Consider the following 15,035-nt stretch of genomic DNA (forward strand, 5'->3'; position numbering starts at 1 on the left):
AAATGACAGGGGCCATGCGGAAAAGAGAAATCTAACAGTTGCATCACTCTACTTTCCCAGTTTGGGTTTTGATCCATCCGTAGCTGATTCGGGTATCAAACAGAAATCAGGATTGCACATTTTCCAGACTAATATCCAGTTGGCCCAATGAACAGTTCACATTTACAGCCTTAATTAGTGTAGCTTCACACAAGATCATGATACCTGTAGTGTAAATCTTCCAGATTTCTTGTTTTTATTCAAGGCCACCTTGATTATTTTTGTTCTGTTGCATTTCCATGTGACTTTTATTTTTTATTTTTATTTTTTTTTAATTTTTTTTTAACATTTATTTATTTTTGAGACAGGGAGAGACAGAGCATGAACAGGGGAGGGTCAGAGAGAGGGAGACACAGAATCTGAAGCAGGCTCCAGGCTCTGAGCTGTCAGCACAGAGCCCAACGCGGGGCTAGAACCCACGGACCGCGAGATCATGGCCTGAGCCGAAGTTGGCCGCTTAACCAACTGAGCCACCCAGGCGCCCCTCCATGTGACTTTTAGAATAAAACTGCCCACAACAACACACCCACCCGAACACATACCCACACTTGCACAAATACTGTTGAAATTTGGATTGGAATTTTTTTGAATCCATGGATTCATTTGGGGAGAACTGATATCTTTATAATACTGAGTCTTACAATCTATGAACATTGTATAACCTTAGGTCTTCTCTAATTTATCTCAATAATGTTTTGTTTCTTTTTTAGTTTGTATCACACTTTTGAACAGACTTTGCTAGACTTATTCCTCAGTATTTGATAATTGTTGATACTATTGTAAATGTAATCTTCTAAATTTAGTTTCTGTTTGTTGTTGGTATTTATAGACATACATAGAAATACCATATATATGCACATATATGCATATGTTTATATATAGACGGAAAGACCAGTGATCTTGCTAAATTCATTTACTAATTCTAATAATTTGTCTATAGGTTTTTAAATTTTCCTCCATGTACACATTTATAAATACCCTATTTTTAATTCAACTACAAACAATCAAAATATTACACAAAGATTTTCAATACTGTGTTCGATTACACAGTTGAAGAGAACTAGTGATTTCTGATTTCCTTTCTGCAAAGTGGATATTTAGGCTTCCCCTGTTCATCCATTATTCTGTCATTTACCTAAAAATATTCATCAGATACCTATGATATGCCAGATTTAAGTCACTACTAGCTCTGGATATAGAATGAATGGTAAGATAAATGGTCAGCACCATCACAGAATTTAAGTCAAGGAAAGAAAACTAAGTATGACAGATACTGTGACAGGGACACAGGGTTCTCTGAAGTATGTAATAGAGACACTAACCTCGTCTCTTTGGGCAGAGAGCTTGTTAAGAGCAGGCAGCAAGACAGAAAGCTTCCTAGAAGTAGTTCAGCTGACAAGTGAAAGAATAGAAATTTGCCAGGTTAAGAGGAATCCAAGAGCTTCTAAGCAGAGGAAATAGCATTGCAAATCTCAAAGTCATGGAATCTTGCAACAGGAAACCAAAACTTCATTTCAAATATTTTGTTGTTTACCTGGATGTATCAATTGGATATATGCTGAATTTATACCATCTGTATTCTTGGCTACACAGGTAAATGGATATAGATAAAATCTACTTTCCACTTCTGAAATATTAAGTACTGTGATGATTGTGTTCTTTCTTTTGGTTGAAGGGTTTTCCACTCTGTTCAAAAGAAAGAGAATACATGAAGTTGTTTGAGTAAAACTACTACAACTGAGACATATACACATGGTTTATCTCTTTATTCGCCACATGAATTACAGCAGAAGTTATCACCAGCCCTAAGCACAGGGATAATAATCAGGCTGTTGGCAACACTGATATGAGATTTTATAGCCCAAAGACCACAGTCAGTGAAAGATTCAGTAGCAGAGATCATGTTAAAATTATCAGCTTCCAAGAAGAAAAAAATGGATGCACATGCTAGTCACCATGGGGCACTGAGAAGAACGCACGAAACAGGAGATTGGGACAGATGACTAAGGAGAATGCTAAGGAGTCAGGAGCTGATCCCTAGAGAGGAATCAGAAAGCCACTAGAGACTTGAGAGGTAGAGTGCCAGGCTCTTGGCCCACCTAATGAGTCTTTCCTAAACTGCTTTTAAAAACCCAGAATATCATGAAGGGTAATTCAGGAAAGTTGCTTCATTAGAATTCTGTAACACATCTACCTATGGTCAAGAGAAAGCCTTCTAAGTGGTTCAGAATTTACACCATGAGGACATGTATTTTTACCTTAAGTGTGTAAGTTCTAATAAATCCTGTTTAGCTCAGCAAAACTCAATATGGGCAGCAAAGCATCAAGGGCCAGTCAACTGCCAACTAACTCTTGCTATTCAATGAAACCATCCATCAAGGTTGTATAAAGCATGATATGAAGTGTAATACCAAAACTTCTCGGTTGCACGATAGGATTTTAGCATACTTACGGCAAATAATCCTCCACCAACACTGGGTCGTCTTCATCAATTAATGACCCATTCCACTTCCAGTAGACAAAGTCACTCAACTGGCCACTGACATTGCAGATCAACTGTAGCCTGGATCCTGCAAAGCAATGTATTTTTAATCAGAGCTATTGATTTTTATCTGATCTATCTAGATTAGTAAATGGCTATTGATTAAAAATTTTAAATTATAGAAAAGTACAAAGAGAAAGAAAAATTGCCCTTAAACCTACCACTCGGAGAGAACCGTGATTAGTAACTTCATGTATCTCATTCTTTGCGTATACGTGAAATTTTTAAAATGAAACATTATTGTCTACTATTTATAAGTATTGTATACTGGGAACTTCAGCTCACATGATCAGCCTTCCAAAAGAGGCCGTTTCATGGCTGCTTAGTATTCTGTAATACAGATCTACTATGATTAATGGCTTTTCTATTGCTAAACACAATTTGCTTCTAATTTTTCATTATTAGGATTAATATTCTAATGAACACCCTTGTGCATCAATATTGTACATATCCTGAAGTATTACTTTGAATCTGGAAGTAGAATTAAGAGATAAACATATTTAAAAACTCATCCTCCCTCTTCCAAATGAGACTGTACATATCTACACTTTGTCCAGCAGGGTATGTGAATGCTATCTCACCCCCAAGCCCCCAGATTCCAAATATATTTGCTTAGTCGTTGTCCAATGAGAGAATTAAAAACGCCATTTAAATTTTTGTGTGAATTTCTTGGGATACCTGGGTGGCTCAGACAGTTAAGCGTCTGACTCTTCATGTTGGCTTAGGCCATGATCTCACGCTTTGTGAGTTGAGCCCCACATCAGGCTCTGCACAGACAGTGTGGAGCCTGCTTGGGATTCTTTCTCTCTGCCCTTCCCTGCCTGTCTCTCTCTCTCTCTCTCTCTCTCTCTCTCTCTCTCTTTCAAAATAATAAAGAAAGAAACTTTAAAAAAAAAAACAAAAACATTTCTGCATTTCTTGAAATCATGGTGAATGGACATCTTTTATAAGTTCAGTATCGGTTTGTTTTTAAGAACTGTTTGTTATGCTTACTGTCCATTATTTAATTGCTTCTCATATTAACTCCATTGCTGTATGGGAGCTCTTTATTCACTGAGGATATTAACGTTTTATCATGCATGAAAACTATTCCAAATAACTTTCAGAGTTCGTTGCTTTTGTTTTATTTCTGTCTATGGAAATTCTTTGATATTTCTCTCTCTCTCTCTCTCTCTCTCTCTCTCTCTCTCCCTCCCTCCCTCCCTCCCTCCCTCTCTCCCCTTTTTTGGTCAAATTTCTGTTTTATATGTTTTCACAATTTTTTCTAAAAGCCTTATCACCAAATCAGGAAAATACCCAAGTACATTTTCATTGAGGTATATAATGTTTTCATTGTTCTGACTGTTTTAGTTCTTTACTCTGTCTAGAATGTAATTGGGTATGGTGTGAGGGAGAGATTTAACTTCATGTTTTTATCCAAATAGCTCATTTATAATTTCAGAACCCCTTATTGGATAATAATTTGTAATGCCACTTTTGTCACAAAATAAATTATTTGGGACTTTATTGGTTGAGCTAAATGTGTATACTGATGTCAAGGGTACCACAATCTTAATTACTATAGTTTTAGGGTAAACATTGGTATTATTTAGAGCTCTTCTTGTCAATACTATTTTAATAATCTCATCATTTTAATATTCTGGGTGAATTTAAGAATCACTTGCAAACTTTTGAGCCCATTCATATTTTTGTCAGAATTCCATTAAAACTATAACTTTAGGGGAGCCTGGGTGCCCCAGTTGGATAAGCATCCACCTTCAACTCAGGTCATGATCTCACAGCTCTGGATTCGAGCCCTGCATGGGGCTCTGTGCTGACAGCTCAGAGCCTGGAGCCTGCTTCAGATTCTCTGTCTCCCTCTCTCTCTGCCCCTCCCATGCTCACACTCTATGTGTGCCTCTCTCTCTCAAAAATAAATAACCATTTAAAAAATTAAAAAAAAATAAAACTACAATTTTAAGAGTTGATATCTTTACAATCTCTAGTTTTCCATACAGGAAAAACATACATTTCTATTCAAGTTTTCCTTAAATTGGCGTTTCTCAAGACTGTTTCCATTATTGCTCCCTTTTGAGTCTTTTTAGACATTTTTACCCTAATTGACTACCTCCCCATGAATTTTTAATACCACAGACATATCTGTTGATTGAAATTTTTTTCCTCTAAATACCAATTTTATCCCCACTGGAAACAACATAGCTCCCACTCCTTGTCAATATGCATGCTTTAAATCTCAATTTTACTGATATTTATATGTCAGAATTTTTTTCTCCCCTCTAAATCCTATTTATTTTTAAAAGATTTTGCCAAGAAACTATAGACATCTCTATGACATGTTGCAAACAGGATCTCTTTCCCCATTATGTTTTCTAGTTGGTTACTGCCAAACAAGTTCACCATTTTTAGAATATTGATTTTGTTACAAGCATTTTATGTATTTTAATGAAGTTGTTATAGACAATGTCCATTTAAAACCCATATCCCCAGGCCAAAAAGTACAAATAAAATTTAAAAGTGCAGTGTTCTCTGGTATACACTTGTGTATGAATAACTTTACTGACTGCTTATGAAAAGCAGAACTTTTCGGGGATCTTCTGACAAGATTTTTCTTTAATCTTAAAATGCTTTCTCTTCAGTGACACCATCTTTGGAGTCAGTCACTATTCTCACCATCTCTATGCCACCTCGACGCCAACCTGCTATTCCTCTTCTTTGGGGTCAGACCCCCAGATTTTAAAAGCAGCTTTAAATTAAGGAAAGGCCATTTTGCCACAGCTCAGTTCTCTGAGAAACTTCCATCTCCCACTGAAAGCCACAAGTCAGGAGGGAAACAATCACGTGCTGGAACTTCAGGGCCAGTTGGAAAGCCAGTATGAACACTCACGTCGGTCTTATTCACCACAAGCCTGAAGAAGCATGGTCCTGGAAAAGATGGCCCCTCTGTGCACACACGTAATTTATAAAAAGGAGAGGGCAAAGGAAGGAGACTGAGGCTCGATTACTAAAAATCAGCACCATGAAAACAAATGATAATGACTAATGGACACCAGAACTCAAATTACCAGAGGTTTTAACGAGGTGAGGTGACAGTCTTCAGTTCCATCTTGAACGCCACAAAAGAACTGTTTTCAAAAGTAAAAAGGGACTGAGGGGAAAGAAGGAAAGATAAAAAGAATATCTAAACTGCTGAAGGACCCTATTTGCTCCTGATATCCTGATAAACCTCAATCACTTCTTCTTCCTCCATTCCCAACTCCTTCCGACTGTGATTATCAGCAATTCTCTGACCTTTGAAGAGAAGCCTGAGTGAATTCACTGGAACTCCCAGTCTTTGACAGTATGGTTCTTGGTGTTTCTTGAGACATGTTGTCTGTCCTCTTCACTTCAAAGTGAATCTCACTGCGATCCTGGCCAACCACTCTGAGTTTAATGTGTGCTCTTTCCTTCTTATCCCGCAAGTCCCCACTTGAAGGCTTTGACTCCTGGTCAGACATGGTGATGATGGCTTCACCCAGGGTCTCCTCCTCACAGCAGTGGCCTTGGAGAAGTAGGCCTTCGCTCTGGGATTCACAAATCTATCTCTTCCCCACAGCACACCACCACAGCTGGAGGGACTTCTGCTATACCTAGAATATTAATTTTATATCTGGCCAATTAGTAATATATTAATTCTAATTTTAATAATAAAGTCATTTTCTCCCTTACAGTAAGCATGACTTGGTTCCTTTACTTATGGTTGTATCGGTGGGCACTTCTGAAATATGTTAAGTAATGCTGGTTATGTGGGCATCTTTGTCTTGCTCTTGACTTCAGTGAGGGGGTCTATACCTGTAGAAGGTCTAACACAACAGTGGCTCACCATGAAGAATGTTAGTGACTACTGGTTTGAACTGATGTTATTTATTAAGTTAAGGAAGTATCCCTCAGTTCCTAAGTTATTTTACTGGTAATTTGTATTGAATCTTATCAAATGCCTGTTAGACCTACAGGGTAATCATAGGACAGGGTGATGGGTGCATCAGACCAACATGATACATTAAAATATAATAACATATGATATATTAAAATATGTTTCTGAATATGAAGCTATTTTTAGATTTGGAGATCAATGTCACCTAAACTATAGAGCTCTAAAGTGTACACATCTAGAACAAGAATTCTTAACAGGGGCTATGGCCACCAGGGCAAAAAGTGGATCTTGGGCAAGAAAATCCTTAGATATTGCAATGGTTTGTGACCCTGCAAAGTGCACGGTACATCAACAGATATACAATATATCTGTGGCATTAGAAAACTGAAGAAGGGAAGAAGATAGGGTGGGGGTAGGGTGAATGACTTTTTAGGCTCTACAGGAGAGCAGTAATGAAGAGAAACAAAAAAGCATTGCTCTAGATTACTAGAATACTGCTCTAGATTCTATATTGGCTTACATGTAATTGTGAGTTTTCACATCTTTGTTTTTTTATATCTGTGAATGCCTTTATATTACCTCCCGCCATTAATAACTGCTTGGACACATACAGCATCCATTGGTCCCAAACTTTTACCTTCTAATCTCTGTACAACTATTCACGGTCTTCATGCAGTTACTTTCACAGAAGAGAACTTTATATGCCAACCTGGTGTTTGATCCTCTGATATAAAAATCTGTTTTTATGTTTGGGCCAGTGGTTTTCCATAAAATTTTCAGTGACAGCAGAAATGTTCTATATTTGTGCTAATGCAGTAATCACTTGTCACATATGGTTATTAAGCCCTTGAAATATGGCTACCACGACTGAAGAACTAATTTTTAATTGAACTAAATTAACTAATTTACTTAATTTAAATTTACATGTACATAGTCACATATCGCTGGTGGCTATCGCATTGTATAGTTTAGGTCTGGAAGCTTATAGGATTATGTCTTTGTTCCTGAAATAAAAAATTTTCACTGACTTGATGGTCATCCTAGAAAAAAAAACTTATCCTTTTTGGTCTCTTATCTTATTCTTCTGCCTGAAAACTTAGCTCTGGTCATAAGAAATCCATCCTGTACCAGTCAGATAAATTATACTTCTCATTTCTAGTCCTTTTGAACTTGGTCTTTGGCTAGTGTTTCCATGGGTAATAAGTATCCACAGGAGAGTGGGGGTGGACAAATCAGACAAGGCTAGATTTTTGTCCTGAGAGGCAGGAAATCCAAAGAAACATTTAAAGACATAATCTGTGCCACTTTCCCACTAATGGTAGGTATATTCAGTAAATAATTTAGGTTATGTGTAGTAAAGGCAGAGTTTATCTTAATCTTGAGTTCAAAATAATGATTTCAGCATATTCTGATTGGAGACCACTTACCCAGACTTGCTTCCATTGTCTCATTAGTTGGACTCACAATTATAGGCTTCACAGGCTTGTCTTCCTCTGAAAGACAAACATCAGCAGGGGTTCTTAGTCACTTACAGAGCAGAATCTCAGCGGATGACAACAGTTAGCAAAATATACCAAAATATATCACATGGAGTCTGGCCAGATATTCCCCTAAGAGCCCAGCGCATATATGGCAGGAGAGAGAGGGCAAGAAGTGAAAGGAGGAGGCCACCACAGAGGCCACGGCAAAACCATGAACGCCTGCCAGAAAGCCTGGGCCCTGCTGAGCCCATCAAGTTTGGTGCTACAAACACACACATATCACCAGGACTCCAGACAAGTGCCTCTTCCTAAAGCAAATCAGGAAAAGCGAGTAGCTGTGGCAAGGTACTTCTGTGGATGAAGCATTAGTAACCAGAAGGACCGTCCAGTGCTAGACCTGCTTGTATTTCGTAATTTTAGTAATGACCCAAGAGTGGAGTGCCAAGAAATTTGGCATCATTTATTAAAAAGGGTGGAAAAGTATTAAGGAGCTCCAGAAATCCATCTGAGTTTTATTTACAAGAAGACGGACTTCAAAGGTTGATCTGTAGCCAAGCCTGAGAAACTATGAGCTGGAATGGCCAGGATTCCACCATAGTCAAAACAAAACAAAACACAAAAGGCAAAAAAACAAAAACAACAACAACAAAGCAAACTCCATCAGAGCAGGATATTGTCTCTTTTGTCCCCTGACGTATACCTAGAACAGTGTGCCTGGCATAGAGTAGATGCTCAATTAATATTTTTGAATCTGCCTTTATGAAAACAAAATATGACCTCATCTCTGATGAAGTATATTATTTCTACAGAAGGGATCAGAAAATGACACAGAGGGTATTTAAAACATATTTGACCTATCTAAAAAATTCCCTAGTTCTCTCTAAAATTCTGTCTGCCGCTCTGGTTGCCGTATGTCAAGAAAGAAGAGAGAACTGATAAAATCTCAGGATGGTAGTGATATAAAGACTGCTGGAAATTATAATGCACTGGTGCTTGTAGGATGTGGGCAAGGAATTAATTTTGATTCAATAAAATTAACGTTTAAAAAATATAAATTAGGGGCGCCTGGGTGGCGCAGTCGGTTAAGAGTCCGACTTCAGCCAGGTCACGATCTCGCGGTCCGTGAGTTCGAGCCCCGCATCAGGCTCTGGGCTGATGGCTCAGAGCCTGGAGCCTGTTTCCGATTCTGTGTCTCCCTCTCTCTGTGCCCCTACCCCATTCATGCTCTGTCTCTCTCTGTCCCAAAAATAAATAAAAAACGTGGAAAAAAAAAACAAAAAAAAATAAAAAATATAAATTATTAGATGATTGAGAATACCTAGCTATAGGTAGGGTGATCATATTTTGGAATTACCTGAGATAGTCCCCATTTTTGCCTCTAGTCCCAGCATAATTACTAGTAAGACTCCTTTAACTTTTAAAGTCCTGGTTAAAGTAACTCTTCTATTACTGAAAGCTTACGAAATCTGATACAGAAAGGTTGAACATTCTGCCCATCCCCAGGTAATGTAGGAGTGCATTTTCTTGTAAAATAGCTTCTAGGGGAAACATAGTTAATAGAGAATTGAAAGCCTCGAGAAGATTTACTAGAAAAATCATCATACACCTTTTTACTTCTCCTCTGTTCTGCACCAGGCACATGACCACAAGTTGAGCATACCTGATTGCTGATCTCCCCAACAGTCTTGGAAGGTTGTATCCCATTACAGAGGAGGAAACAGGCTTAGAGAGGTCAGGCGAGCTAACAAGAAACTAACAAGAGGTAGAGTGTGCTCTGGGAGTGCAACATGTTCCAAAGCCCATCAGCGTCCACCCCATCACACCAACAACCCTCACTGCTACACACTCAGACTCCCCAAGCGAAAGACCTTGGAACTACTCTTCCTCATACACCAGCCACAGGGAACTCCAGAGCTCTCTGGAAGAACCATCTTTAGCCATGCCAAAGAACAAGCCTCTTGCTTCCATTGGAAAACAGCTCTTAACTGTTGGTCGAATTAGCCCTGCATCTGAGGCAGGAATGCAAAACACAGACGCGGTATTAGCAACAAAGACCATGTGACATTTGGCAAGTCACCAAGCTGCTCTTGGGTTTAGCTCTTCCATTAACAACGAAGGGAATACTAGAATCATGATTTCTGGGCCTTCCCAGGTTCAAACTCCTAGGACTGGAGCTATGACTCACCTAGAGTGAGAAGTTCTATAACCCGGGTAATACGATACTGCTTTCCCAAGTATGTATAGGATGCTTGACAAGTATAGTTCCCCTTATGTGCTGCAGTCACATTCGTCATGATGAGTCTATTTGTCAGTCCAGTAAAGTTCACATTGTCAAGTAGTAGAGGTTTGCAATCCTAGACAGAGGGAGAGGAAGGGAGTATTGAAAACCAATTAATGAATTCCCCCTGCCTACCAGCAAAAGAAACTCTGTTTTTTCACATTGGTAAATGTTTTACAAATGTGTCTATTTATGTGTATGTATGTGTATACACACGCACACATATGTATACATGCATATTTATGTTCATATATATTCATACATATGTGAATTGAAAACCTCAGGAGAATTTACAAAAATAATCTCACATGTCTATTTATTTCTCTTCTGTTTTGCACCAGGCACATGATCACAAGTTGAGCACATGTATGAATACATGTATGACCATGTTCCTTACATACAAGTTTTAATATAGTATGTTTTTGGCAATACTCACAATTACATTTCCAGGATATTAAATGTTTATGCCTATGAGCCTTGCACTTTGAAGACAAGTGAAGACAAATTTATTTGCAAGCAAAACATGTTTGAGGAAAGAATGCTAACACCATATTTTCTTAGTAATGCTGTACTTCCTTTCTTCATTGACATTATTTATTTTGTATTTCTTCACCCCTATAAGATGATTCCCCACATAAGCTCCAACCAACTAGGTAGAGCGAAAGTACCAAAAAATGTGATGTGTTCCATGGAGTGCTAGCCAATCCACTTTCAAGATAGTCATAGAAACCACTAAATTATTTCAGGATCACTTAATATTTTTAATAAAGCAAAAATACATATGTTTTATGATAAATAGGGATCTCTTAAAAACCTTAAATTTATAATCAGTCTTATCATTAAATATCTTTTATTTCTACTATACTTTTCTCAATCTTACTAAATCAAATAAAATTAAGAGAAAGTAAGATTTTTATTAAGCTGCAAATTAAATGTATGTAGTCTTACAACTTTTAAAAAAATTTCTAATAGGTTTCACACACAAAAGCAAACAACATGTCACATGAAAAAGTCCTCTGCAGATTCACCCTATGGTCCAAGACAGAAAACTGATTTTATCTGACAGAAAAGTAAAATACCATATGTAATATAAAATTACCTTATGCCACTGTATTTTGGGTAACTCATACTTTTCGTCTCTAAAAAAATCCAAATAAGGACACACAAGTTGTCCATCTCTTGCAATGGGTAGTTTCTGTGTAAATATAGCTTCTGCATTGTAACACAAGTTAGGTTCATGCTGCACAAACTTAATAGCTATTTTAATTTTGAGGCAGTAAGTTGAATTTCTAAAACAAATCAAAATAGATGAATTAAGCACCATTAAAGATGTTTCCATCCTTAACGACTGCAGCCACACAAAACACATGTTTGTAACATTATTAATCCCTTTCTTACCTTACTGCACAATAGTAATGTCCCGAATCCTCTACCTTAGCGGGAACAAACCAAAGTTTATCTTTGTGCTGATGAATCCTGGAGTCTACTTCCATAGATATAGGTGTCTTGCTGTCATTTTTATACCAAATTATAGTGCCTTTCTTTTCATTCGGGTTAAGAAGACATGAACGAACATCAATTTCATACGCAGATGAAACTAAAACTACTTTTTCTTCACGTTCCTCACAAGTATCTTTAAAAGGGAAAAAGGGAAAGCAATTTCCATGAGAAATTCGTCAGTGATTTTTAATGTAATATCTACATATAAACACATCAATTATAAAATACATCAATTCATATTATATGAGTGTTAACGGCTTTATGATTAAAAGTATAATCTTGGGGGCACCTGAGTGACTCAGCTGGTTAAGTGTCCAACTCTTGGTTTCGGCTCAGGTCATGATCTCACGATTTGTGGGTCTGAGGCCTGCTAGGCTCTGTATTGACAGTGCAGAGCCTGCTTGGAATTCTCTCTCTCCCCCTCTCTCTCTGCTCCCCTTTGCTCGTGCTCTTTCTCTCTCAAAATAAATCAATAAACTTGAAAACATTTTTTTAAATAAAAATATCATCTTGGAAGTCTGAAAGATTTATGTACAAATCCAGTTGTGTCACTGACTAGCTGTGTGTCCTTGGGAAAGCTATTTAACCTCTCTTATCCCTTCCTGTCCATCTAAAATTTGGTGCTAATGTAGCAGGAGAGATATCTACTTCAGTACAAAATGGACTGGATTTGGCCTCCCACCTAAACAATTTTAAAAATGGACCATGTATATGAAACAACAATATTCAAGACATTGAACATCAGGGAACAAAAGACAGAAATACTCGAAAGATGGAAAACAAAACAGGTGAGCTCTACAATTTTCCCAAGTTACTGCCTAGAGAAAGATTCTAGGTCATGACATTGCAAGGAGGAAACACAGGCAAAGCCCAGTGTTCTCTCTGAATGGAGAAAATAGAGCTGGAAATCCAGGTAAACCATAAGTTTGCAGGACAGAATACCAAAGGGATTATAACTGTATAGATAGATAGAGCTTTGAAGATAAGTCTCCCTTAAGCTTTCAGCTGAGTACCAATTAGCATAAGCACATTAGAAGTGCCAAGGCCAGAGTGAAAACTGTCAAAAGGATTAGAGTGAATATCCACGGGAGCACATACTTGCTAGTAACATTTGATGTTTTCAACAGGCAGAATGAAAAGCCTCCTTAATCATGGGGCATCAGGTAAAGTACCCAGATGATTCCGACCCACCAGATGGGACGTATTAGGCCCCATACAAAACCTTGTTCTGATCATGACTAATAAAGCTTAAAATCAAAACCTGAAAAGACCAACTACTTCCAAGTCATAACCTTGTGGCCGAACAGTTCAAGAACATTTTTATTTTTAAATTTTTTTTTTCAACGTTTATTTATTTTGGGGACAGAGAGAGACAGAGCATGAACGGGGGAGGGGCAGAGAGAGAGGGAGACACAGAATCGAAAACAGGCTCCAGGCTCTGAGCCATCAGCCCAGAGCCCGACGCGGGGCTCGAACTCACGGACCGCGAGATCATGACCTGGCTGAAGTCGGACGCTTAACCGACTGCGCCACCCAGGCGCCCCAAGAACATTTTTAACAATACAAAAATATCCAGCACCCAAAATGGTAAAATTTACAATGACCAGCATTCAATCAAAAATTATCAGGTGTGCAAAGAAGTGGGACAATACAATCAATAAGAAGAAGAAAATAATCAGTCAATCAAAACTGACCCAGAATTGACACAGATGATAGAATGGATTGAAAAATTAAAATAGTTATTACTACTCAGTTCCATTTGTCCAAGATACTAGATCAAGCATGTTGAGTAGAGACATGAAAGAGATGTTTTAATGAAATTTAAATCAAATTTCTAGTAATGAAAACTACAATGTTGACTTAAAAAAAAACACTGGATATGATTAATGGCAGATTTGACAATACAGAAAAAAAGATTAGTGAACCTAAAGGCACAGCATTAGAAACTATCCAGAATTAAACACAGAAAGAAAAATAACAGAAATTTTACAAAATAAAATTAGTTAGCTGCAGGACAACTTCAATACATGTAATATAAATTCCTGAAGAAAAAGGAGAAGAGAGGTGGGTGAAACATAAAAAGTACTTGAAGAAATACAGGCTTTCAAGATTTTATTAAAATAATGTACACACAGATCCCAAAATCACAATAAACCCTAAGGAAAAAAAAAAACATGACAAAAACTACACCAAACACAAAAATGATGCAGCCTTCTTGTCAAAAACAATACAAACCAGAAAAGAGTAAAATAACGATAAGTACTGAAAGAAAAAATTACCAACCTAGAATTCATGATCTAGTAAAAATATCTTTCAAAAACAGGAGCAAAATAAACACTTTTTTTTTCAAATTTATAAAAGCTGTAAAAATTCACCACCAGTACATCTATGCTAAAAAAAATATATATATATATATGTAAGGAAGTTCTTCATAAAGAAGGAAAATAGTATCAGATGAAAAATGAATCTATATAAAGGAATAAATTCTCAGAAATGTTTCTTACATGGGTAGTTATAAAATAATTTTTATTATTAAATATCTTTAAAGATAACTGAATGTTTAAAGCAACAATTTTTTAAAAAGCATTGCAAGATTTATAACACGTAAAGAAGTAAAATATAGGGGCGCCTGGGTGGCTCAGTCGGTTGAGCGTCCGACTTCGCTCGGGTCACGATCTCACGGTCCGTGAGTTCGAGCCCCGCATCAGGCTCTGTGCTGACAGCTCAGAGCCTGGAGCCTGCTTCCGATTCTGTGTCTCCCTCTCTCTCTGTCCCTCCCCCGTTCATGCTCTGTCTCTCTCTGTCTCAAAAATAAATAAATGATAAAAAAAAAATTAAAAAAAAAAAAAAGAAGTAAAATATATGGGAACAATAAGGCAAAGTTCAATAAAGGAGAAGTGGATGCATATTGTTCTAAATTTTTTATACTATAACTGAAATAGTATAGTATCACTTAAAAGTGGATAGCAGTAAGTTAAAGATGGATACCATAATCCTGAGAGCAGTTATTTTAAAAACAAACAAGTGGGGCGCCTGGGTGGCGCAGTCGGTTAAGCGTCCGACTTCAGCCAGGTCACGATGTCGCGGTCCGCGAGTTCGAGCCCCGCGTCAGGCTCTGGGCTGACGGCTCGGAGCCTGGAGCCTGTTTCCGATTCTGTGTCTCCCTCTCTCTCTGCCCCTCCCCCGTTCATGCTCTGTCTCCCTCTGTCCCAAAAATAAATAAACGTTGGAAAAAACAAACAAACAAACAAACAAGTTATTAGTATAAGCCAGACATAGGAGATA

General features: G+C 37.6%; 1 protein-coding gene and 1 pseudogene across 6 annotated transcripts in view; both read right to left on the bottom strand.

The window, feature by feature from the left end:
• Window positions 1–15,035, bottom strand: part of IL1R1 (interleukin 1 receptor type 1) — a 129,666-nt gene that overhangs the window by 5,874 nt on the left and 108,757 nt on the right. For 4 of the 6 annotated variants that reach the window (XM_047067526.1, XM_047067528.1, XM_047067525.1 and 1 more), the window contains 6 exons: window positions 11,649–11,883; window positions 11,350–11,539; window positions 10,158–10,326; window positions 7,919–7,984; window positions 2,492–2,609; window positions 1,574–1,725 (listed from right to left, as the gene is read on the bottom strand). In XM_047067526.1, the coding sequence (XP_046923482.1) occupies window positions 1,574–1,725; window positions 2,492–2,609; window positions 7,919–7,984; window positions 10,158–10,326; window positions 11,350–11,539; window positions 11,649–11,883 (930 nt within the window). Of the gene's footprint in view, window positions 1–1,573; window positions 1,726–2,491; window positions 2,610–4,481; window positions 5,504–6,053; window positions 6,208–7,918; window positions 7,985–10,157; window positions 10,327–11,349; window positions 11,540–11,648; window positions 11,884–15,035 lie in introns of those variants that run through there. The other 2 variants (XM_047067530.1, XM_047067531.1) reach the window with 2 other exon arrangements.
• Window positions 5,510–6,075, bottom strand: LOC124502908 (small ubiquitin-related modifier 1-like; annotated as a pseudogene).

Source organism: Lynx rufus, unplaced genomic scaffold, assembly GCF_022079265.1.
Source record: "Lynx rufus isolate CCGP_SWC_20201006 ecotype Redwood Valley unplaced genomic scaffold, mLynRuf1.p SCAF_8, whole genome shotgun sequence".
Lineage (NCBI taxonomy): Eukaryota > Metazoa > Chordata > Mammalia > Carnivora > Felidae > Lynx > Lynx rufus.